At 41.2% G+C, this 26,139-nt stretch overlaps 1 protein-coding gene across 4 annotated transcripts in view; it reads right to left on the bottom strand.

Moving 5' to 3' along the window:
* Positions 1–26,139, bottom strand: part of ZNF280D (zinc finger protein 280D) — a 453,315-nt gene that overhangs the window by 358,583 nt on the left and 68,593 nt on the right. For all 4 annotated transcript variants that reach the window (XM_069222418.1, XM_069222414.1, XM_069222417.1 and 1 more), the window contains exons 3-4: positions 9,160–9,225; positions 8,680–9,047 (exon numbers count right to left, since the gene is read on the bottom strand). In XM_069222418.1, coding sequence (XP_069078519.1) covers positions 8,680–9,047; positions 9,160–9,225 — 434 coding nt within the window. The remainder of the gene's footprint in view (positions 1–8,679; positions 9,048–9,159; positions 9,226–26,139) is intronic.

The raw sequence follows: 26,139 nt of genomic DNA, 5'->3' as shown, positions 1-26,139 counted from the left end.
ACAGGTATGTTACCCAAAAATGCCATAGATGCACTGTGTTTCCTAGACGAATGTGCTCTAGGTGGTACAGGTAATGGACACGTAGCTTTAATATAGAAAGCTTGAATGCATTTGACTATCCATCTTGCTATAGTTGTTTTAGACATAGGATCTCCTTTGTCTTTGTGTGGTAAGGAGAAAGCCACAAAAAGTTGTTTTGTTTTCCTAAAACATTTTGTCCTATCTATACAGTACATAAGAACTCTTAACAATTAGAGTATGTAGAGCTCTTTCTGCCATGGATTCTGGTTTTGGGAAGAGAACTGGTAATTCTATTGTTTGATTAATATGAAATTGCAAAATTACTTTTGGAAGGAAGTTTTTGATTTGTTCTTAACACCATTTTTTCCTTCATGAACTTGAAAGAAAGGTTCTTTTAAATTAATGCCTGAAGCTCACTGACACACCTAAGGGAGGTGATAGCAATTAGAAAGGCTACTTTACATGAAGGGAATTGTAGGGGCATAAGTGAAGTGGCTCAAATGGTGGAGCTATGAGCCTTGTGAGCACAATGTTTAGATTCCAAGATGGAGCTGGAGGAATCCTTGGTAGAATTATTCTTTTTAGTCCTTCTATAAATTCTTTGATAACTGGAATTTTTAACAAAGAAATCTGTTGTCTATTTTGAAGATATGCAGCTATGGTGGCTAAATGTAACCAAATAGGTGTTTAGGCTAAATTTGCTTTTTGTAAGTGTAATAAATATTGTACAATGTAGTTTACTGTTGGTTTAAGAGGATCAACGTTTTTTGTTTTGGAGTAACAAGCTAAATGTTTCCATTTTGCTGCATAGCATTGTCTAGTCGTAGGTTTGCGTGCTTGTTTAAGGATATCCATACATTCCTGCGGTAAATGTAAACATCCAAATTCTATTACTTCAGGAGCCATATCGCTAGGTTGAGTGATTTGGGATTTGGATGTCTTATCTGTCCCTGTTTTTGTGTCAGAAGATCTGGTCTGTTGGGAAGTTTTTGATGAGGAACAACAGAGTTCCAAAAGTGGTGTGCACCGTGGTTGACGTCTCTAAGTAGGGGCCACTAAGATCATTGTGAAGATTGTTTTATCTTCTGGACTAGTAATGGTGAGAGAGGATAAAGCGTAAGCAAATATCCCTGACCAACTCATCCATAGAGCATTGCTTTTGGACTGAGGGCGTGGGTACCTGGAGGCGAAGGCTTGGCACTTTTGTTTTGATATGTTGCGAACAGATCTATTTGAGGTGTTCCCCACTTTTTGAAGGACTTGTGGGTGGAGTTCCCACTCATGTGTTTGTTGATGCATCCTGCTTAGTAGGTCTGCTAAGTGGTTGTCTGTTCACGGGAGATATTGTGCCACTATATGAGTATGGTGACAAATCACCAATTTCCATATTGTTTGTGCTAGGTGGGACAGTTGTTGAGATTGTGTCCCTCCCCCTGTTTTTGAAGATAGTACACGGCAGTCATGTTTTCTGTACATAGCAACACTGTTTTGTGTTTCAACTGTGAAAGGAACGCTTTCATTTCCAATATTATGGCTTGTAGTTCCAGGTAATTGATATGAAGAGACCAATGAGTATTTACCATATCCCCTCAATTGTTAGGTTGAGGAGATGAGCTCCCCAACCGTTGTTTGAGGCATCTGTTGTGAGAGTGATCTGAGGCACAGGGTCTACAATGGGCCGCCCTTTCATAAGGTTTGTGATATTCCACCAAATTAGAGAGAGATACGTTTGGCGGTCCAACAACACTATTTCTTCCATGTGACCCTGTGCCTGAGACCATTGACGAGAGAGACCTGGTTGAAGAGGACGCAAATGAAGTCTGGCATGAGGCGCTATGGCAAAACTAGATGCCATCATTCCTAACAGTTTCTTAACAGTTCTTACTGTGTATGTTTGGTTCTGTTTAAATGTTGCAATTAATGTCTAAAAAGCTTGGACCTTGTTTTGGTTGGGAAATATTATTCCTAATTGTGTACTGAGGATAGCTCCTAGATTGGGTTTTATTTGGAGAGGTTGCAGATGGGATTTGATGTAGTTTATGGTGAACCCTAGGGAGTGTGGGAGACAAATTGTAGTTTGAGTTTGTTTTTGACACTGTGCGATTGAATTGGATTTGATGAGCCAATCATCGAAATGAGGGAAAACATGAATTTGATTTCTTCTGAGATGTGCTGGAACCACTGCAAGTCATTTTGTGAATACTCTGGGACCATTTGTGACTCCGAATGGTAATACTTTGAATTGGTAATGTTTTCCTGCCACTACAAATCTTAGGTATTTCCGGTGTGCAGGATCAATGGAAATGTTAAATAATCGTCCTTTAGGTCTAATGCTGACATGAAGTCTCCTAGTTGTAATAGAGGAATAACATTTTGAACAGTGTCCATATGAAAATGTTCTAATTGGATGTAGTGGTTTAAGGGTCTGAGATTTAATATTGGTCTGAGAGACCTGTCTTTTTGGGAACTAGAAAATACAGGGAGCAAACTCCTGTTTCTTAGTATTGCAATGGTACTGGTAATAGCTCCTTCTAGAAGAAGGAAACGTACTTCCTCTTTGAGAAGAGTTTGATAATCTTGTGAGAGTTTGCGAGTACAAGAAGATATATTTGGAAGAGTGGAAATGAGCTCCAGACAATAACCATTTTGGATAATTTGAAGTACCCATTGATCTGTGATAATTGGAGTCCACTGGGGGTAGAAAAGTGGTGTATGTTAGTGGTAAGTCATTGTTTAGTGACGCATGAGTAGCTCCTTAATGTAGATGGTTTTCCTCTTCACTTATTATCGTTTCCTCTATATGATCCTCTGGTGTATTTAGAGGTGGGTTTAGTTTGATTTGTGGAATGTTCTTAAAATGATGATCTAATTCCTCTGGTAAACCATGCACAACGAAAATTACCCCTATGTGCGCTGGCTTGTAAGGCTCCCATGGCTTTGGCAGTTTGATTATCTTTATTTAATTTTTCAAGTGATAACCACTTGTGGACCAAATAAATGCTCTCTATCAAAAGGCATATTTAAAACTGCCTGCTGTACCTCCTGTTTAAACCCCGAAAATCTGAGCCAGGCATGAAGCTTATGATTACACTTTATTTAATATTGCGTGCTGCTGTATCAGCAGCATCAAGGGCACATTGAATGGAGTTATTGGAAAAAATGTTGTCCCTCATTTACAATTTCTACCCCTCTTTTACAATTTTCTTCTGGTAGGTATTGTAAAAGTTCCTACATAGCATCCCAGTGAGCTCTGTTGTACCTGGATAGTAAAGCTTGAGCATTAGCAATCCACCAGTGACTGGCTGCTTGAGTTGCCACTCTTTTCCATGCCGCATCTAATTTCTTTACTTTCTTTATCAGGAGGAGGTGTGTCTCGTGTTGACTGGCTATCCATAGTGATTTGAAACTTCAATATTACACATGTTTTGCAAGTGCTGAGCTTCCTGAACCTTATAAGGCTTTGTTAACATTTTGTACTATTTAACCAGTAGTCACAGTCTTATATAATGTTTCAATAGCTCTGCTGGGGTTTAATTTTCAAGCTGAACTTCACTGTGTTCACAGTGGAAAATGGCACTATTTGTATCATGTTCTGATAATTTTGCGTAATGTTTAGCATTGTGTGCTTAGCACTGATCCATCCCATATGTACGGTAAACACATTTAAATTACACCCACACCCCCTCTCGAGTTTAGCTTGCATAGACCTGTTCAAGCAGTTCAGAGATTAAAGAAAGTTTAACTGACTTGGATATCCACACTTCGGAAGTTCCTCTTTAGCAGTCATCAACCAGTTGCTGATAGGAGGGAGGATAATAATTGTTAAAGCCCTGTGCTCTTAAAAACAGAAGCAGTGAAAAGGGGGTTTGCTGACATCTCCTCTGAGGATGCTTGATTTTTCAGAAATTCACCCACTTCAGGAGCGAAAAAAGTGCTGGCCAACAAAGGTTAAGATGCCAAAATGAACTGGGGAACCTGTGTGCGGAATCCAACACAGGTTTGCTGGTGTTGACTTGTCACAATACTATGTTTGCAAGATCACAGAATACTGGCATTTGAAATGACATGATGTGATGTGTACTTATTGCACCACTTTTTCGCTCTTTTCCAAAGATGATCAGACAGGTAGTGGCATAACAGCCTAATTTCCTGTTGTTTATCCTTGTCCTTTTCAGATGGCGGAATATCCATCATAACCTGCATCTGATGTACATCACCAGAAAAACTGAGATTACATGATGCCTAAAAGAAGACAATCCACGTAAAAACCCCAAAACAAACTTGTAAATTTAAAATGTGACTCAGCTGATTAGATACACAGAAAACTAGATATGGGATATATAGAGTTTTACAGCAGAACACAATTAAATCTGAGCTATCTGACAAGGACCATTAGCATACATGGGATGCTTTGACTTGTTGTAAGTAGTGTGGGCTTTAAACCACGCCCATCACTTTAATTCATTTGTGGGCATGCCTTTCAAAAATCACTGGATGTTATTGGTAAATGCTTTTACGTTTGTCCCACCTCGAGGCTGTTTTTGTCACGCCTTGCAGCCTGCCTCCATTACATGGATTATTGCTGCTATATTTCAGCGTAGGCAAACTATTTTCTTCTTTTATTTCTCACCTTTGTGCTGCATGGCGGCCATGGTGCTCACAGAGCGAACATGCACAACAGTGTGAACTCGATCTGCGACATTGGAGCGATGGTCACATTGTTCACAGTTACCTAATCAGAGTCATTTCTTGCGGCTCTCCCCCTTAAAACACTTGAAAACGGTAAATGTTGAAAATAGAAATCCTCAAAGCGAAAGCGTCTCTCCCAGCTCAGCATGAGAGCTGATACAACAAAATTCACTTCACTCTGGAAACTCGCCCCATATTGCTTTACAGGTTATTACTGTTACAAAACATTTTAGCTCAAACCTCAGCCTGTGGTGGCCGTAGGACAATGGGACACCTACAAAATATTCAGCACAACGCACTCTTTCTAGTCTAGAGCATCTCTAGGTCCCTCACACTAGGTTAGTAGGGAACCCAAAATAATAACACCTCCAACCAGTCAGTGTATTTTTAATCTCTCATGCATGGAACTTTTGTTTTACAGGTGAGAGTAGTGAATTTAAGGGCCTTGTTTGCAACACCTCAAAGTGTGTTATGCACTATGCCTTCTCTGGGCTAAATATATGGTTACACCGCATTACTTTCTGCTGTTCTCTTTGCATGTGGTTATACCTTCTGGGGGCTAACTATATAATTACATGACAAAGTTTCTTACAAATGCTATTTTCATTGTGGTGTCCTCTAGGGGCTGTTCTAAGCATTACAGTCATATCAACATACTAAAATATTCGTGGCACGGAAACATGCCCCATAATGCTTTGCAGGCCATTACTTTTAAACATTTTTGCTCATAACTCGGAGTGGTCCTAGGACAATGGGACCACCTTCAAAACTTTGACCACAATGTGCTCTTTCTGTCTAGATCATCTCTGGGTCTCCACAATGTTGGTGGGGACTACAAAATAATAACCCCTACCACCATTCATTTTCTGTTTAAGCTCTCTCATGGCTGGAACCTTTGTTTTACAGCTGGCCTGCTAGCCTTGAAAATGTGTCATGCACTAAACTCTCTAGGGGCTACATATATGGTTACACTGAATTACTTTCTCCCATTATTTTTTCATGTGGTTATGCTCTCTAAGGGTTGACCGTAAGGTCACATGGCCATGTTTCTTCCAAATGCAAGTTTTATTGTGGTGTCCTTAAGGGTTGTTCTGAGCATTGCAGGTAACATACTATAATATGCTCAGCATGAAAACTCGCCCCATAATGCTCTGCAAGGCATTACTTTTACAAAACATTTTTTATAACAACTCTGTGGTGGTCCTAGGACAATGGGACCACCTTCAAAAGGCTCCGTCTACATCATCTCTGGGTCTCAACATTAGGTTAGTGGGGACAACAAAATAATAACACCACCCACTATTCAGTGTCTTAAGCTTTCTCATGGCTAGAACTTTTGTTTAACAGCTGGGGGGAGTTTGTTTAAAGGCCTTGTTTGTACTATCATTGCAGTAGGCCTGCTAGTCCTAAAAGCGCCATCTAGGGGCTAAGTATATGGTAACACTGCATTACGTTAGCCTGGTGTTTTTTCATTGGATTATGCCCTCTAAGGGCTAACAATATGGTTACATGACCATGTTTCTTACAAATGATATTTTTGTTATGATGCCCTCTTGGGGCTGTTTTGAGCATTACAGTCTAATGCCAAAAGTTTATTTCTGATTAAGGTTTATATGATAGTTGTATCTGATGTATTACAATTATGACCATGATAGAGGCCAACTTAACATCTGTATTTCACTATGACTATTTGAACACTCTGGATATGTTTGGGTGACCTTTCTACTTCATTTCTCTTCTGTGGCAGTCTTCTGTCTTTTTTTTTTTTAGGAATTGTGTTAGCCAGCCTGCAACCCTAATGGTGGGGTGGTGAAAGTGGGATTCTATTGGAATTAGCATGGCAGATTTAAATTGGGTGCTAAATGGCTGTTTTTTTTGTTTTTTGTTGCTGCAGATAGAGTAAGAAGGTAAATGGAAGTGCTTTAGTTATAAATAGGGCCACTGGAATTATATGACAGGAAGAGACGAAATTATGAGGACAATAGCTCTAACTCAAGCAAATGTGAGACCTATTGCACTGCAAATGCTTGTTCTTTTTTGCATAAACATAATTTAAGCCTGTCAGCCAGAAAGTGTTTGGTCATGTTTGATTGTAATAGTAAAATATGTCTAGTAAAGAAAACATTTTAAAGCATATGTTGCTGAATTTTTCCAGCACTGAAACTGAATTCTATGAAACATCTGTAGAAAACTCAAGACAAATTTACTTTGCAAATCAATCCAAAATAAAATTATTTAACTATAAAAACTGCATCCAGCCACAGAACTTGTTGAAGGAAGCACTGGGCATTGGGATCTTCTTCGTACAGAGGGAGACATTTTTTGAGGAAGCATAATTTTTAAATATTTTCCAACCCTGGGAAAAGACCACAAAGACAATATACAACACAAATGCATGGCAAACAAATACATTTAACATGTTAATATGTAGAAACTAAAGAACATAACGGGGAAAACACCTTAACTAGCTTGTTAAGGATATTCTTCAAAGTAGCAAGGAAATGGGATTTTTGGAGATACTTGAACACAACGGAAAGCACTGTAAGAAAACATGAAAGGAACATCAAAGTAGTACTGGAGCTAAATACAACGTAGCATACTGTAAGAAAATGAGGATAATCAGTAAAGTAATTGAGAAAATGATTACATACTTAAAAAAAGTTTATTGCAAGGTAACATACATTAGCATCTGGTAATTTAATAGCGAATAAAAGTTGAGATGAAGGACTTTTGATCACTTATAATTAAATGAAAAGGAGAAATGTGCCAAGTGGTTTGATGTGAATTTTCTGATGAACAAGTTTATGCAATTAAATTCACAAAAGGAAAAGTGATTTACATGAAACATATACCACAAAATCAAAGAGAAATATTGAGTTACCTTGGTTACCTACAAAATACCGATTCATCACAAGCACTACCAAAAAATAAATAAATTAGAATTTCTATATTTAATATGTTTTCAATACACTTCTATGAAGACTTAAAAGCAGTGGTAATATAGTTAACCAGACTCAACCATTTGTTGCTTCCTATAAAGAAACAAAATAGTTGACCATTTAGCACTCAAATATTTCAAGCAACCATTTAGATGAGCATTTTCTATCTACCTCCTAGATCTCTCCAGTCAATCATTAACATTGTTATGTTTACAACAATAACTGTTATGCCACTAGGAATGCTATTCTGTACTATGCAAGGTTTTTATACTGAAGGTTTTATCAATAATAGATACAGATTATTTTAAAAATTGAATGATTTTCTAAAAGGGATAAGACTGTTGAGAGAAGTGCATGTGTTATAAAACAAGTAATCCATTATTAAAAATCCTAAGCAAGTTTAAAACTTCAAGTAAATTGACTTTCATTAAATAGCATTGCCAACCGTTTAAAAAAAAAAAAAAAAAAAAAAAAAAAGGGAGTTTAATCATACTACATGTTCATGCTATTTTATTACCTGAACTACATTTGTAGGACTTTTAATCAGGGACACATTTAAGTATGGAAAATCTCACCATATTTACTTCAACTAGCAAATGTATTTATGAAAAATTCATTTAAAACTCCTCTTGGGGTATTTGATTACTCTGTATCCAAGACATATGTGTAGAAAAGCTCCCCACAAAAGAAGAATCTGCAAATGTGATAATGTCACCTAACTGTCTTATACTGTAATATAGCAGGACCATATTTCAGCAATTAGCTATTGAAAATGAAGAATAATGAGTCTGACTTTATATTATACTATATTAAACTAAGCGTTGTAGGAGATGGTTGACTAACTGCATAACGAAGGTATATATGTTGATATTTTGACTTCTTGCTACTTTAAGTCTAAATGAGTGGAAAAATAAAATGTTCTAATTGGTAAATTACCATGCAGAACTAAACACTGTACCAACATTTGAGAGTCAGTAATTTCGAATTACTTCTTAACCAGATATTTAACAAATGTGAGCTCACACGTTACCTGATTTGCCATCATTGGCTGTGCTGTTACGGTAGCAACTGGTCTGGGTCCTGCTGGAGCAGTTACTGGAATGCCTGCATTTCTTGAAATTGGCGGAGATGTTACAGGCATGGTTACAGGTCTGGTAGCTGGCTGTGTCACTCCAGAAAGTGGTCTAGACGTTTGTTGTGGTGATAAACTACCAGGAACAGGTCTCTGTAATGATGGTGTTGATCCAGAAGCACTCAATGACCTAGATACTGGCTGGAGGACTACAGAGGTTGCCGTAGGTCTGGCTGCAGCTTGATAAACTGGTGCAACAGCCATAGTACCAGCAGATGGAAGATTCTTGTACTGTGGACTGGGAGACTTGAAAGTAGTAACCACACCTATTAATTTTAAATCAGACATTTCAATACAGGATCTTGCAAGTAATACATGGTATACTGCATTTTATTAACACAATTACAACTAGCAAACTTGTGATTTAATGGTTAGTACCTCTGCCTGGTGAACCATTCTGTATTCCTCTTGGTGAAGAGCCAGAATTAACTCGGTTTAGATTATCTGAAAAACAATTATGAGTACATTGTTGTAATTAGATTAGATGCTTAGCTTCAGATTCTTACAATAAACTTGGGGGAAAAAAAACATTGCTTGAGCTTAACATTAGTGTTTGTATTCAGCATTCAAGACAACTGATACAATGTGATAGCTTCAAGTAAGTTTGCTGTTTATATACAACTGATGACTTAAGCAACTGCATATTTACAACTAATTAGGCCATTCATATGGGGAGGAGGCTACTTTACTGAAGAATTACATCTCCAAATAGCTGCAGATTCCATCACTATAAGGAGAACAACTAGACAAAAGAAAAAGTTACTCGCCTCAGGTAATAATCTTACTGATGGTTTCACTATCCAGACTAAACTTGAAATAGTTACCCAATTCGAACAGGTTTTTGCTCAGTCTCCCCAGTCATGACATCATGGAGCCATCTGGGACATGACCTGGCGAAATTATGTCAGCTCCCATTCTTTTTTCCCCTAAGCCTTTAAAAGCAAAGATGGGACCAATGAAAGAAGCAGCATGGCATAGAAAAGCCAGTGACCAGGCTCCCACATAGCTACAAGCAAAGAGGGGAGGCAGGTGAGAAATCTGCAAGTATTTTGAGCACCCCACCAGAAAGGACAGATACTGATACACTAGAACAGTAGCCGCAATCTATAGGTAAACCAAAGCTTAAAGGGCAGAACAACTCAGGTCTCTAGGAACACAAAAACAGCACCAGCAAAAAACCTGAAGTCTGAGGCAAGCAGAGAAGAACCCTTAGACAGAGATACTAAGGGAGCAGCAAGGTTCCAATATTTTAAAGACCCCTGTAACAAGGACACCTCCACTCCAGCTCCAAAGAGATGCTTAAAACAAGCCACAATGGTAACCAAGGTTCAAATGCCACAGCAACAAGAGGTGAAACTGGCTGGTAGGGCTCAAGGTAAAAGAAAAAAGAAAAAAGAAAGAAAGCAAGAGTCCAAACATAGTAGAGAGACCACTTACAGAAAACCAAAAGGAAAAACATTAGTTATTTAAGAACACAAAACACAAAAAGCAATTCCAGAATCCCCTATGCCACAAAGAGGGCAATATTTTACCAGCAAGACACCCTGTCCATCCCTACACTACAGACATTTTATAGCACAGATTTGTTTAAAATTGCCATTTTAACAATAAAAATGCTTGGGGATTCAGTGTATGAACATTTTCAGCCAAAGCTATGATACTGTTTGGGCAAGCTATGTAATCCAAATAGTGCCAACAACTTTGAGTGGACTTTCTAGATCATAGTTTTAAATGTGCTCTTGTATTTCTCACTTAATAAAAATATTTTCTTTTCTTTAAGTAGAACGCTGGACATTCAAGGTATTAAGAGTGCTACATTGCATTTGAGATTCTAAACTCTCCACCATCTGAAGAAACATTGACAGCTTACCTTCGTAACCCTGCGCAAGTTCTAAAAAGGGATGCTTAGATATTTCAAATGGACATTCCTATTACAGTAGCCAGTGTGGTACATTACAAAAGTTAACCTAATACTGACCAATAAAATCAAAATTGGCATAAATACAAAAATCAATTCATGTTTGAGCTTCAATGAGTAAAGTCTCTTTATTTCCTTCATAAAGTTTATCAGTTTCAGGAAAATCTTTATAATGTTCATATCACATCGGTGGGCTTTACACCAATGTAACAATCAATCCTATATCAAAACACTTTTTACGACAATTGCTTCTTCAGGCCTGTTAAATAATAAAATGATAATTCATACATAGTGTATTAAATTGTACTCCATACTAATAGAAGTAACATACAAGAACACCAACTTAAATTCGCCAAACATTACGTAACACACAGTGCTCAATACAGCTTATGTGTATTTGAATGATCATCAATACAATGTGACCTTGCACCTTGAAAACAGTCAAGCAGCAACAGGTTTGCTAGACTTATAATTGTATGTATAAGGAGGTGAATAATGCTCAAGAATGTGGAGAAAATCAACATCTGTTAATGCAACATTACATATGCAGATGAGCTGTCCTAGAAAACAGGGCGTTAGACCTGGCAGCTTTTGGCGTGTCTCCCCTGCCTTCTGACCTCCTGTTTTTATGGTGTACTGGACTGTTTTTGCTGGTTTATTGTCTCTGCACACTTTACCACTGCTATCATTGCTGAAGTGCAAGTGCTCCCTATATACATTTTATTGCTGATTGGTTCATCCATGATCGGCATATTTGCTTTACTGTGAAGTCCCTAGTAAAAGTGCACTAGACGTGCCCAGGGCCTGTAAATCAAATACTACTAGTGGGCCTGCAGCACCGAGTGTGCCACCTACATGAGCAGTCTTGCAAAATTGGCTCAGACCTGCCACTGCAGTGTCTGTGTGTACAGTTTTAAACTGCCAATTCGACCTGGCAAGTATACACACTTGCCAGGCCCGAACCTTCCCTTTTATTACATATAAGGCACCCTAAGGTAGGTCCTCCTTAGCCCCATGGGCAGGGTGCAGTGTATGTTAAATGTGGGACATGTACTTATATGTTTTGCATGTCCTATAAGTGAAATACTGCCAAACTCAGTCTTCATTGTTACAAGGCCTATCTCCCTCATAAGTGAGCATGGGGGCTGGCGTTAAAAATTATTACATTCGAGATTCCCTTTCAGAACTGATAGAGATATAGAGTTTGGGGTCTATGAACTTACAATTTAAAAATACGTATTTTGGTGAAGTTGGTTTTAAGACTGTTAGTTTGAAAATGCCACTTTTAGAAAGTAGGCATTTTCTTGCTTAAACCCTTTTGTGACTGACTGTTCGTGGATTCCCTTTAGATAGTGACACAAAGGGAGCTGGGGTGTAGCCTGCATATCCTGATAGCCATTTCAGCTAGAGTGGAGGGAGGTGTGGTCACTCAGACCTGAAAGGGCTGTGTCTGCCCTCACACAATGCAGTCTCAAAACCCCCTGGTGTGTGTCCGGGGCCTGGTCTGGACAAGGAAGGATCTTGCAAAGAACTGAGACTTTCCTTTGAAGTTTGCCAAATTCAAAGGCAGGAAGGGGTATAAGTGTTGGACCCAAAACCCCAGACTTTTAGAATCTTTCTGGAATCAAGAGGAACCTCTGCCAAGGAGAAGAGCTGGATTAGTAGTACCGCCCTTTGCTGTGTTGCTCTGCTGGGATGGCCTGCAGTTGCTGTTTCTGTCTTAAAAGAGAGCAAAGGGTGAACTTTGCTGTGTCCCCTGCTTGAGAAAGTTCAAGGGCCTTGAGTAGAGCTTGCCTCCTGTTGGAAGTCTCAGGGATATCAAAGACTTCAGTTTCATTTGCCTACAGCACTGGGAACTGTGTGCTTTGTGCTGTTCAAGAAGAAAAACCAGTGCAGCGCCGGCAACGACGCTGCTGGCCTCCACTGTGACCTCCCAACGCCGCACGGAGCTACACTGCCCCGTTCCCCTGGCCTCACCGAGGCAGTCATCTGGTGCCGCTACCAAGCCGCTGCTCGCACTGTGACCTGTGGCTGCCGCACTCCAACATAGTCTTGCTCACATAGCAACCTGGGCATCCCCAACAACGCTGCTCCCACTGGCACCGGCACCTGCCCCGTGGCCTGTGGACAGCACTCACGAGGAACACGAAGCACTGTCAGTGGACCTGGGCTGCAGTACTGACATCAGATCCATCGACTCCAGTGTCGTCAACTGACGTCCCTGTTTGCACTGCGACCGTACGGAGCCCATCCCACGCTGCACCATCGACTTGGGCCTACAGGCGACATCGCTACAGCAACTACGACAACGCTGCCTGCACCGTGACCTGGTGACACTGCATGTCGCACCACCTCACTTCACACCGCAGCCCTGGTCTCACCAACACCGCTGGATGACCGTCACCGAGCCACTGCCTGCACAGTGACCTGTGGGCACTGCACTATGCACCGTCCCCACTTCACACAGCAGCCCCAACGAAATCCAAGCCAGCGCTCCTGACTTCATCAGCCCAGATTTCGATCTGTAACACGTGCGACTTCAAGGGCCTGACGGCCCCTGCACAGACTCCGGAACCGACAGCACAACACCAGCGATGCCGCTCTCCAGATCACATTGCGAGGATCAGGACACCCTGCAATTCCAAGGTACTGTTTGCGGGTCTTCCCAACAAAGAAGCTGTCCCGCGCCACGGAGGCTGGCTTGAACTGTTGGTTTTATTGATCACGATGCCTTGACAGCCCCAGGTAGAGCTATCGACTTCAAGGAACTGTATTTTTAAGTTAAACCTTACAAAATTCATATCTTTATTACTGTATGTTGGATTTTTCTTGTTTTGGTTTGTTTTACACAGATAAATATTGGCTATTTTTATAAAACTGGTGTGATGTTCTTTTGTATATTTTTCACTGTATCACTGTGTGTTATGTGCAAATGCCTTACACATTGCTTCGGAGACCAGCCTGACTGCGCGTGCCAAGCTACCAAGGGGGTGAGCAGGGGTTGTCTGAGCAGGTATCTCCCTTATCCTGACTAGAGAGAGGGTCCCTACTTGGACAGGGTGCAAACCATCTGCCACCTAGAGACTCCATTTCTAACACAGAGCAATATCCCCTTTGAGGAATTTTTGAGAGCAAAAACAGACAGCAGTGTGCACAGTGAATAAGAAAAGGAAGCTGCTAACATTATAGAGAGAATCCCTCAGATAGTTTATGATAGGAAGATTCTGAATACTTCAAAACATAGGGCAAGTAAAATAAATAGAGTATATTTACTGAAAGAGAGGAAGAATATAACTACTGTGAGGGGTGAGATAAGATACATTACTACATATAGCAACTGGAATGATCTCATTTATACAAGGCTAAAGAAAATGTGGGAAATTCTTTCTCCCGATCCAGAGATCTGCAAAAATTCTTCGTAAAATACATTTCTCACATTCAAGAGCACCAACACAAAATACAATTCTGAGCTATTTCTAAGAAATGGATACAATCCCCTCTAATACTGCCACATGATTGCTAGATTCACCCAAAGGGTTTTATAATTGTAGGAAATGTATTAGTTGTAAATAGGTTATGGGCAATACAAAAACCTTCGCGGATGTCACAGAATGATTTAGATTAAGAATTACATCTTTTTTCAATTGTAACACTATAAATTGTATTTATAAGATAATGTGTGTTTGTAAAAAACAATATATTTGGCTCTACAACAAGAAAGCTGAAACAAGCATTGGCAAAGCCAAAAGGTCTCGCCTATACAAGAGCTATACAAACTTATACAAGAGCTACTGGCATTGGCAATGTGTTTTATCCATGCGGTACACCAGTGTGGCTGCTGTTCAGTGTGGCTAAAAGTCAGTGTGTAGTTTGTCAAAGTGGAGTGGGGGGGGGGGGGGGGGGAGGGGGGGGGGGGGGAGTATAGTGTTGTAGAGTGAATTTGTTGGAATGTCAGAGTGGAGGAGGAGTGTTGCAGAGTTGAGTAGAGTTCAGTGGTTCAATGGCAGAGTGTCGTGGAGGGGGTGGATTGGATTGGAGTAGAGTGCAGAGAATCGGGGTAGAGTGGGAGAATTGAATGGGGTGGATTGGTGTGAGGTGGTTTGGACTGGAGTGGGGTGGGGTGGACTGAAATGGGATGGGATAGGGTGTGGTGGATAAAATGAAGTGGGGGTGGATGGGATTGGGGTGGAGTCAAGTGGGTTGGGGTGACAGAACTAGGGGGGAATGGATTGCAGTGGGCTAGACTGAACTGGGTGGATTGGCGTGGGGTAGAATTGCTTTGGAGTGGAGTGGTGCAGAATGTTTTGGATTGGTGTGGGCTAACTGGAGTGGGGCAGGCTAGATTGGAGTGGGTTGGGAGGACTGCAGTGGATTATAGTGGGGTGAGTGGTTTGGATTGGAGTGGGGTGGATTAATTTGTGGTAAAGTGGAGTGGATTGAAGTGGGGTGGATTGGGGTGTACTGCATAATGTGTTAAAGCAACATTTCAAAAATTACACCTAATAAAGAAACAATGCCGCTTTGCAATATTTCAAACAAGATAATCGTCATCTTTCGAGAAGAGGGCCCATGAGCAAAAACAAAAGAAAACATGAGTGGAAAGTGAAAAAAGAAGAAGATTGGCAAAATAAATGAAAGTTAGCTATAAAAAATGTTTACAAAAACTTAGCAAATTGTGTTTGTCCTGCCGGGCATGTTTTTGCCAGTCACAAGCCTTCTGTTTGAAGAACAAAATAATACCTCTAGTAAGTCGGGAGCAGCTGAGGGGCACTGATTAAGTTAAATCAATCAGTGCATGGTCGCCGCTCCAAACAGAGGAACGAAAATGATGCCAGGCCTACAGTGACAAATTACGAGGGTGTAAAGAAGAGTAACAGGTGGCTTCTAAGCCCTTTACTGTACACAACAGAGTTTCACAAGCACTCGCACGCTCGACCCTAGAAGTGATGGAAGAAGCATATTAGAGCTTTGAAAACTATTGACTACAGGTATCTCTTGTCACTTCATTTCAAACAAGGACACTATATGGAAGATAGGTCAAACTGGGTCAAGCCTATTTCACCTCATGGAAGAAATGCAAATTTAAAAATTTAGAGTCTGAGTCAGAGAAACATATTGGATAAACAGTTTGAAAACTGTTCAATTTGATCTTTAAATTCAGACAGGGTATTGTATACTTTAATATGTAGGACTCCCGATTGATATCATGGTCCAAATTTCAGGCCTGGTGCAACTTAATTGGTGTAACTTGGATTCCATATTGGTTACACTGAATGCCAATGGAATTACGTGACAGGGAGGGCCAAATTATGAGGCAGGGTTGACTAAATTATGCAGCAAGAAAAGCCAAATTATCTGACGTAATGTGACATTTTCCAATAGTATTACTCTATTTTGTCATTTTTGCACTTGTTTAAACTGTGTGGGCATAGGTTTCAACTAATTATTACCAGTGTGACACCCAAACATAGCAATAAACAACAGAAATGCAGCCCAGTCAACATTTGCAAAGGGTCTTTCACTGCGCTGCAACACGTGTTGTAGCATTTGTATTAACTTTTAGACAGTCTGAGCTAGAAACTATTTTTTTTTCCAAATTTGTCGATTATGCAGCAGATGATGGATTAGGAGGCAAATGTGGCAGATCCCTACTTATGCGAATTGAATATAAATGGTTAGTTATTATTTTTATAACAGTCTACGCTGAAACATTACTGACTTATGGGACCACTAGTATTAGATTTCCGCAAGAGCAAAAATAGTCATTAAGGTGGAGAAGGATATTAATACCAATGTCATTATCAAGAGGCCTCAAGATTGAGTGTTATTGCGCGGGTGTCGATGTGACCTATTAGAGAAATAATGTTGCATGTTGGGTGTGTCTCACCTGAATGGTGCAGATAATTGGGATAAAGTGACTCAAGTTTAATGTAGTATTATTACTGTAACATTTGGTTAGGAGCGAAATTTGACATTATGGTGGTTGAAGGGATTAGGTTTCAGGCTACCATAAAGAGGTTCAGAATTGGATTCAGATCTATGCTCCGGTAATGAAAGGGATGCATTAGAGAAACAGTGACTAATTTGGATAGTTTATAAATTATTGCTAATGGTGTGTTTACTTATGTCAATCTATTAACCCCTTCGCTGCCAGGCCTTCCCCCCCCCCCCCCCTCAGATGCCAGGCCTTTTTTTGGCTATTTGGGGCAGTTCGCTCTTAAGCCCTCAGAGCTTTTTGTCCACATAAGCTACCCACGCAAAATGTGCGTCGTCCTTTTTCCAAAAATCCTAGGGATTCCAGAGGTACCAAGAGTTTGTGGGTTCCCCTGGAGGACACCAAGAAATTAGCCAACATTTCTCTTTTTTTTACAAAAAAATGGGGGTGAAAGGGCTGCAGAAGAAGGCTTGTGTTGTTTTTCCCCTGAAAATGGCATCAACAAAGGGCCAAAAGGCCTTTTCCGGTGTGTATTTCCCCCCCCCCCCCCCCCCCTTCGAGCGCACCAACCAACAAATGAAAACATACAAGGCTCCGTGTTTTCCGTATGGTTTCTGGACTACTTTTTCTCTTTATTTTGCAGCGCTATCGCGCTGGTTTTAGCGCAATCGCGCTAATTTTTTGTTCCAATTAATGTGGCAAGAAAAGTCCAGTTAGGAGTTTACAACGCTAATAGCTGTAACTAGACGAAACGCGAGACCTGTTGCATTGTCAATGTCTGTTACTATTTCTTGTGCTTTTAGCCTCCTTCCAGTTAGTAACAGCAATGGGTTTGAAACCAATGCTGGATCCCGGACAGCTAAACATTTCTGAAAAGTAAACAAAATTCTGAATTCACTAAGGGGTCATTTGCGTAGATTCTACAAGGTTTTCCTACAGAAAACAACAGCTGAAATAAAAAAAATATTGAAATTGAGCTGAAAAAACAGCCATTTTCCTTCACATATTACTGTATAACTTTTTCCTGCGATGTCAAGATTTTCGAAAGCAATATACCGTTACGTCTGCTGGACTCTTCTGGTTGTGGGGATATATGGGGCTTGTAGGTTCATCAAGAACCCTAGGTACCCAGAGCCAATAAAAAAGCTGCACCTTGTAATGGGTTTTCTTTCTGTACCGGGTATACAGCAATTAATTTGGTGAAATATAAAGAGTGAAAAATAGGTTTCAAGGAAACCTTTGTATTTCCAAAATGGGCACAAGATAAGGTGTTGAGAAGCAGAGGCTATTTGCACATCTCTGAATTCCGGAGTCCCCATACTAGCTTGTGAATTACAGGGCATTTCTCATATTGAAGTCTTACAATTGGAAGGAAAAATGTAGAGAAAGACAAGGGGTAATAACACTTGTTTTGATATTCTGTGTTCCCCCAAGTTTCCCAATAAAAATGGTACCTCTCTTGTGTGGGGAGGCCTAACGCCCGCGACAGGAAACACAACATGAACACATTCCATTTTTACACTAAAATCTAACGTGTTTTTTGCAAAGTGCCTAGCTGTGGATTTTGGCCTCTAGCTCAGCCCGCACAAAGGGAAACCTAGCAAACCTATACATTTTTTAAAACTAGACACCTAGAGGAATTCAAAATGGGGTGACTTGTGGGGCTCTCACCAGGCTCTGTTACCCAGAATACTTAGTAAACCTCAAAATATGGCCCAAAAAAAAAAAAAAAGCACACACACTTTTTCCTCACATTTCAGTGAAAGAATTTCTGGAATCTGAGTGGAGCCAAAAATGTCCTTCCACCAAGCATTTCCCAAAGTCTCCCGATAAAAATGGTACCTCACTTGTGTGGGTAGGCCTAGTGCCCATGACAGGAAATGCCCCAAAACACAACGTGGACACATCACATTTTCCCAAAGAAAATAGACCTGTTTTTTGGAAAATGTCTAGCTGTGGATTTCGGCCTCTAGCTCAGCTGGCACCTAGGAACACCTAGCAAACCTGGACATTTCTGAAACCTAGACACCCTGGGGAACCCATGTTGGGGTACCTTTTGGTGTTCTCACCAGGTTCTGTTACCCAGAATCCTTAGCAAACCTCAAAACGTGGCACAAAAAACATGTTTTCCTTACATTTCGGTGCTGCAAAGTTCTGGACTCCAAGGGGAGCCACAAACTTCCATCTACCCAGCGTTACCCCAGATCTTCCGATAAAAATGGTACCTCACTTTTTCTGGGTAGGCCTAGTGCCCGCAAAAGGAAATGCCCCAAAACACTATGTGGACACATCAAAATTATCAAATACAAAACTACCTGTTTTTGAGAGAGAGGCACCTGCGCTTGTGGTCCTGGGCTCAGCAGCCATTCGGGGAAACCTACCAAACCCTATTATTTTTGAAAAATAGACACCCAGGGAGGTGTGAGTTGCGTGGATCCCCCAAAGTTCTCTTACCCAGAATCCTCAGCAAACCTCAAATTTAGCTAAATAAAAAACAAAAATCACATTTTCCCCACATTTCTGTGTGGGATCACTGCACCGGCACACATTTCCTACCACCCAATGTTCCCTCAGTCTCCCACTAAAAAGTATTCCTTACTTGTGTAGGTGGGCCAAGTGCTTGTGACAGGGAAGACCCAAGAACATGTCAAAAATTAGAGGGAACCAAAACGGGTCGGAAAGGGCAGTTTGAAAAAAAAGAAAAAACGTTTTTAGGTTGACAAGTGGGGCAGAATTTTTATCAGTATAGATGAGACAATGCTGGGTGCTAGGAATTTTGTGGATTCCTGCAGATTCCAGAAGGTTCCATCACAAAAATGTGGGAAAAAATTGTGATTTCAAGCTAAGTTGGAAGTTTGCAGTGCATTGTGGGTAAGAAAATGGCGCGGGGTGCATGTGAAGCACACCACCCTGGACTCATCCAGATGTTTAGTTTTCAGATGTGTCTAGGTCTCGTAGATTTTTCTACATGGCAGTGTCCCAAAGTTAGTAAAGATCTTATCCAGAGGTGGAGGAGCATTAGATTATGTGATAAGAACTTAAAGAAGTTATTTTATATTATCATTATTATGATCTCTCAGATTCCCTTATCATGGGGTTAAGCAGCGTACAGAACTGACGTTAAAAGACGGTACTTTTTCACTGTTAGAACATAAGGTGAGAGGATTTCTTTCAGAGTAATGAACGAAGGATTTGATCTGTTAGATGACAACAATAATTTCTGTTAAGCATAATTATCAGTGATATGGACTGCTATAACAATTAAGACCTATGATCATAATTGATTTGTTTTAACTCTGTAACTAAGGAGTTTGTTAAAAGAGCGTCAAGGCACAATATATATCTGTGTGTTTCAGACAGCACCCAAGAACTAAATTGTGTCTTCACATTAATAATGATAATTTTTCATTTACAAACTTGGATATACTTGCAAGGGTTAATTGGGTCTTATAATATTAGTTATTCTCTCTTTATCAAGTGATAATTTGTTAAGCTAGAAGGGAACAACCAGTCACGGGAGAGAAGGCATTACTATTTACGTAACCTAGGAATGCATTTTAAGGATACCAATTTGATGATGAATCTTTTCATCAGAGAATTTTTATTTTAATGAAAGACATTATGGTACTGTGGTTAATCTGGAGTGTAAGTGAATATACAATGGGTGAACTATCATTATTTAACAGCCCTGACGAATCGAAAGAATCAATTGTGTCACAAAAGATTTATTAGCTGTCACTCTAATATGTGAACAACTGTTACATTGATATAAGGCACAGTGATGTTATGTGAATATTACGAATATTTTTTGGGAAATTGTTGTACTTTATGAAGAAAATAGACTCTACTCATTGAAGATCAAAGATGGATTGATGTTTTTATTTATAAATTTCTGTTCTCTTAGAAAACTGAATTTGTGAGCAGATAGACATAAGACCTATGCTGGTGGGGTAACCAGTGATCTGGGAGTTGAGCAGGCGGCAAATTGAAAATGTCACTTACCCAGTGTACATCTGTTCGTGGCATTAGTCGCTGCAGATTCACATGTTTGGCACAGTCCGCTGCCTGGTGTTGGGCTCGGAGTATTACAAGTTGTTTTTCTTCGAAGAAGTCTTTTTGGTCACGGGACCGAAGGACTCCTCCCTCTTTGGCTCCATTGCGCATGGGCGTCGACTCCATCTTAGATTGTTTTCCCCGCAGAGGGTGAGGATGGAGTTGTTTGGTATAAATAGTGCCCATGCAATGGAGTGAATATGTATGTATGATAAGAGTTTCTAATAATTATTTACAAATGTTCAGATGTTTAAGGTTCATGATCTACTTCTAAACGGCTACAGGCTTCCCGGGGAGGTGGGAGGGTACATGTGAATCTGCAGCGACTAATGCCACGAACAGATGTACACTGGGTAAGTGACATTTTCAGTTCGATGGCATATGTTGCTGCAGATACACATGTTTGGCATAGACTATAAAGCAGTTACCTCCCCTAAAAGCGGTGGTTTAGCCTGTAGGAGTTGAAGTAGTTTGGAATAATGTTCTTAGTACAGCTTGGCCCACTGTAGCTTGTTGTGCATTTAGTACGTCTACACAGTAGTGTTTAGTAAACGTATGAGGCGTAGACCAGGTTGCAGCCTTACATATTTCGCTCATAGGAATGTTTCCTAGAAAGGCCATTGTAGCACCTTTCTTTCTGGTTGAGTGTGCCTTTGGTGTAATAGGCAATTCTCTTTTGGCTTTAAGATAGCATGTTTGAATGCATCTGACTATCCATCTAGCAATGCCTTGTTTAGAGATTGGATTTCCTATGTGTGGTTTTTGAAAAGCTATGAACAGTTGTTTTGTTTTCCTGATTAGCTTTGTTCTGTCAATGTAATACATTAGTGCTCTTTTGATGTCTAATGTATGTAGTGCCCTTTCAGCCACAGAATTTGGTTGTGGGAAGAACACTGGCAATTCTACCGTTTGATTTAAATGGAATGGTGAGATTACTTTTGGCAGAAATTTTGGATTTGTTCTTAGAACTATTTTATTGTTGTGTATTTGAATAAATGGTTCTTGTATGGTAAATGCCTGTATTTCACTTACTCTTCTGAGGGATGTGATTGCAATGAGAAATGCGACCTTCCAGGTTAGATATTGCATTTCACAGGAATGCATGGGTTCGAAAGGGGGACCCATGAGTCTTGTTAAGACGATGTTAAGGTTCCATGAAGGAACTGGTGGTGTTCTTGGTGGTATAATTCTTTTTAGCCCTTCCATGAATGCTTTAATAACTGGTATTCTAAATAGAGACGATGAATGAGTAGTTTGTAGGTAAGCAGATATAGCTGCGAGGTGTATTTTTATAGATGAAAAAGCGAGATTTGCTTTTTGCAAATGTAGTAAGTATCCTACTATGTCTTTAGTAGAGGCATGTACTGGTTGTATTTGATTGGCATGGCAGTAGTAAACAAATCTTTTCCACTTAGATGCATAGCAGTGTCTAGTGGAAGGTTTTCTAGCTTGTTTTATGACCTCCATGCATTCTTGTGTGAGGTCCAAGTGTCCGAATTCTAGGATTTCAGGAGCCAAATTGCCAGATTCAATGATGCTGGGTTTGGATGTCTGATCTGTTGTTTGTGTTGTGTTAACAGATCTGGCCTGTTGGGTAGTTTGACATGCGGTACTAGTGAAAGGTCTAGTAGAGTTGTATACCAAGGTTGTCTTGCCCATGTGGGTGCTATCAGTATGAGTTTGAGTTGGTTTTGACTCAACTTGTTTACTAGATATGGAAGGAGAGGGAGAGGGGGAAAAGCGTACGCAAATATCCCTGACCAATTCATCCATAGAGCATTGCCTTGTGATTCGCGGTGTGGGTACCTGGATGCGAAGTTTTGGCATTTTGAGTTTTCTCTTGTTGCGAACAAATCTATCTGGGGTGTTCCCCAAATTTGAAAGTACTTGTTCAGAACTTGGGGGTGAATTTCCCATTCGTGGACTTGTTGGTGGTCTCGCGAAAGGTTGTCTGCTAGTTGGTTTTGTATTCCTGGAATAAATTGTGCTATTAGGCGAATGTTGTTGTGAATCGCCCACTGCCAAATTTTTTGTGTTAGGAGGCACAATTGTGTTGAGTGTGTTCCTCCTTGTTTGTTTAGATAATACATTGTTGTCATGTTGTCTGTTTTGACAAGAATGTATTTGTGTGTTATTATGGGTTGGAAGGCTTTTAACGCTAGAAATACTGCTAACAGTTCTAGGTAATTGATATGAAGTTTTGTTTCGTGTATATCCCATTGTCCTTGAATGCTGTGGTGATTGAGGTGTGCTCCCCACCCTGTCATGGAAGCATCTGTTGTTATAACGTATTGAGGCACTGGGTCCTGAAACGTCCGCCCTTTGTTTAAATTTTTGCTGTTCCACCATAGAAGCGAGAGGTATGTTTGGCGGTCTACCAACACCAGATTTTGAAGTTGACCCTGTGCCTGTGACCATTGTGATGCTAGACACTGTTGTAAGGGTCGCATGTGTAGTCTTGCGTTTGGGACAATGGCTATGCATGATGACATCATGCCTAGAAGTTTTAGCGCACATTTTGCTTGTATCTTTTGGTTTGGAAACATAGCACTTATTAGCTTGTGGAATGCCTGCACTCTTTGTGGACTTGGAGTGGCAATTCCTTTTGATGTGTTGATGGTTGCTCCTAGATATTGTTGTGTTTGACACGGTTCTAGGTGTGATTTTGTGTAGTTGATGGAAAACCCCAGTTTGTGAAGGGTTTGTATGACAAAGGTGGTGTCGTTTGCGCATTTTTTTACTGTGTTGGTTTTGATTAGCCAGTCGTCTAGGTAAGGGAACACATGTATCTGTTGTCTCCTGATGTGTGCTGCTACTACTGCTAGACATTTTGTGAACACTCTTGGTGCAGTTGTTATTCCGAATGGCAACACCTTGAATTGGTAATGTATTCCTTTGAATACGAACCGTAGGTACTTTCTGTGAGAAGGGTGTATTGGTATATGAAAGTACGCATCCTTTAGGTCTAATGTGGTCATGTAATCTTGCTGTTTGAGCAGTGGAATGATGTCTTGTAGTGTGACCATGTGAAAATGGTCCGATATGATGTAGGTATTTAGTGTCCTGAGATCTAATATTGGTCTCAATGTTTCGTCTCTTTTTGGGATTAGAAAGTACAGGGAGTAAACTCCTGTGTTTTTTTGTTGTACTGGTACTAATTCTATTGCATCCTTTTGCAGTAGTGCTTGAACTTCTAGTCCTAAAAGTTCTAAATGATGTTGTGACATTTTGCGTGTTTTGGGGGGGATGTTTGGTGGGAAGTTGTGGAATTCTATGCAATAGCCATGTTGGATTATTGCTAATACCCAATTGTCTGTTGTAATCTGTTGCCAAGATTGGTAGAATTGGCTTAGTCTTCCCCCCACTGGTGTTGAGTGAAGGGGTTGCGTGACTTGAAAGTCACTGTTTAGGTGGAGGTGTTTTTGGAGTCTGGAATCTTCCCCTACTCCTTGGGAATTGACCCCCCCGATATCCCCTGAAACCACCCCTTTGGAAGGAACCCTGATATGGTGTGGTTCTTGATTGTTGGCTGGTGGTGTCTGTGGGTTGGCCACGAAACCCCCCTCTAAATGGAGTTTTTCTGAAAGAGCCTCTGCTCTGCTGGGAGTAGAGTGCGCCCATGGCTTTGGCCGTGTCTGTGTCTGTGTCCTTTTTAAGTTTTTCAATGGCTGTATCCACTTCCGAGCCAAACAGTTGTTTCTCGTTGAAGGGCATATTAAGGACAGCCTGCTGGATTTCAGGTTTGAAGCCTGAAGTGCGTAGCCAAGCGTGTCTCCTTATGGTGACAGCAGTGTTGACTGTTCTTGCTGCAGTATCGGCTGCGTCTAGTGAAGAGCGGATTTGATTGTTTGAGATCGTTTGTCCCTCTTCCACTATTTGCTGCGCCCTTTTTTGGTATTCCTGGGGAAGATGGTCTACGAGAAGTTGCATCTCGTCCCAGTGTGCGCGGTCATATCTGGCCAGCAGCGCTTGTGAATTTGCGATGCGCCACTGGTTGGCTGCCTGTGACGCCACTCTTTTCCCTGCCGCGTCAAATCTTCGGCTTTCTTTGTCCGGAGGTGGGGCGTCGCCAGATGTATGTGAATTTGCTCTTTTGCGAGCTGCCCCTACTACCACAGAGTCGGGTGGTAACTGCGAAGTAATAAACACTGGGTCTGTGGGTGGTGGTTTGTATTTCTTATCCACCCTTGGGGTGATGGCTCTTGATTTTACGGGCTCCTCAAAAATTTGTTTCGCGTGCCGTAACATCCCTGGTAGCATTGGGAGACATTGATATTGGCTATGTGTAGCCGAGAGGGTGTTAAATAAGAAATCATCCTCTATAGGATCGGAATGCAGTTGGACATTGTGGAAGTCTGCAGCCCTAGCCACCAGTTGCGAGTATGAGGTACTGTCCTCTGGCGGTGACGGCTTTGTGGGGTATGACTCGGGATCATTGTCCGGCACTGGGGTGTCATACAGGTCCCAGGCGTCTTGATCCTGATCGTCATGACTTATGGTAGTTTGCGCTGGTGAGTGCATTTGTGGCGGTGTTTGTGCCGGCGATGCCTGTGGAGGAGAGGGCGGAGGCGTGACTTTTTTAACCACTTTGGCTTGTGGTTGTGTGTCATCCTTTGGAAGTCCGATCCTTCTTTTCCTCATGATTGGGGGAAGGGTTGATATCTTCCCTGTATCTTGCTGGATGCACAGTCTCTTTTGTGTGTAGTCCGATTCTACACTTTGGAGCTCTTGTCCAAATTTGTGCATTTGGCCACTTAGTCCTTGTTCCTCTGAGTAGGATGAAGGTGTGGTATTTTTCGGCGCCGAGAGAGAATATTTTTTCGGTTTCGGCACAGACAGAATTTTTGTTCCTTTCGGCATGGATTCTCGGTGCCGATGTTTTTCGGTGCTGGTATCTTGTTTTTGTCTCTCGGAGCCGCTTTCTCGGCTCCGAGGTTGCTCCATGGCGGTCCCGCGACCGGAGTCGGGTGTCTTCGCTATGGGCGTGCCCTTTTTCGGCCCCTTCGACGGGTCGCCTGATTTATGGGTCGAGCCATGGCCTGTTGGCAGTGGCGTCCCCTGGGCTTTCGGTTTGTCGATGGATTTACTTTTCGACGTCTTACTCACAGTTTGTTGCTGTTGTTCGACGTCGGAGTCTCCGGATTCTGATTCCGGAACCGAGAATGTTTCCTCTTCGTCGTCGAAACGTTGTTTTGTCGACGTGGACGCCATTTGGTGACGCCTGGCTCTTCGGTCCCGGAGTGTTTTTCTGGACCGGAAGGCTCGACAGGCTTCACAGGTATCCTCCTTGTGCTCGGGGGACAAGCACAAGTTACAGACCAAGTGCTGATCTGTATAAGGATACTTACTGTGACATTTTGGGCAGAAACGAAACGGGGTCCGTTCCATCGGCTTCGATGTCGCACGCGGTCGGGCCGACCAGGCCCCGATGGGGGATCGAAACTGCCCCAAA

This window comes from Pleurodeles waltl, chromosome 3_1 (genome assembly GCF_031143425.1).
Source record: "Pleurodeles waltl isolate 20211129_DDA chromosome 3_1, aPleWal1.hap1.20221129, whole genome shotgun sequence".
NCBI lineage: Eukaryota > Metazoa > Chordata > Amphibia > Caudata > Salamandridae > Pleurodeles > Pleurodeles waltl.
This window is presented reverse-complemented; position numbering and strand designations above follow the sequence as displayed.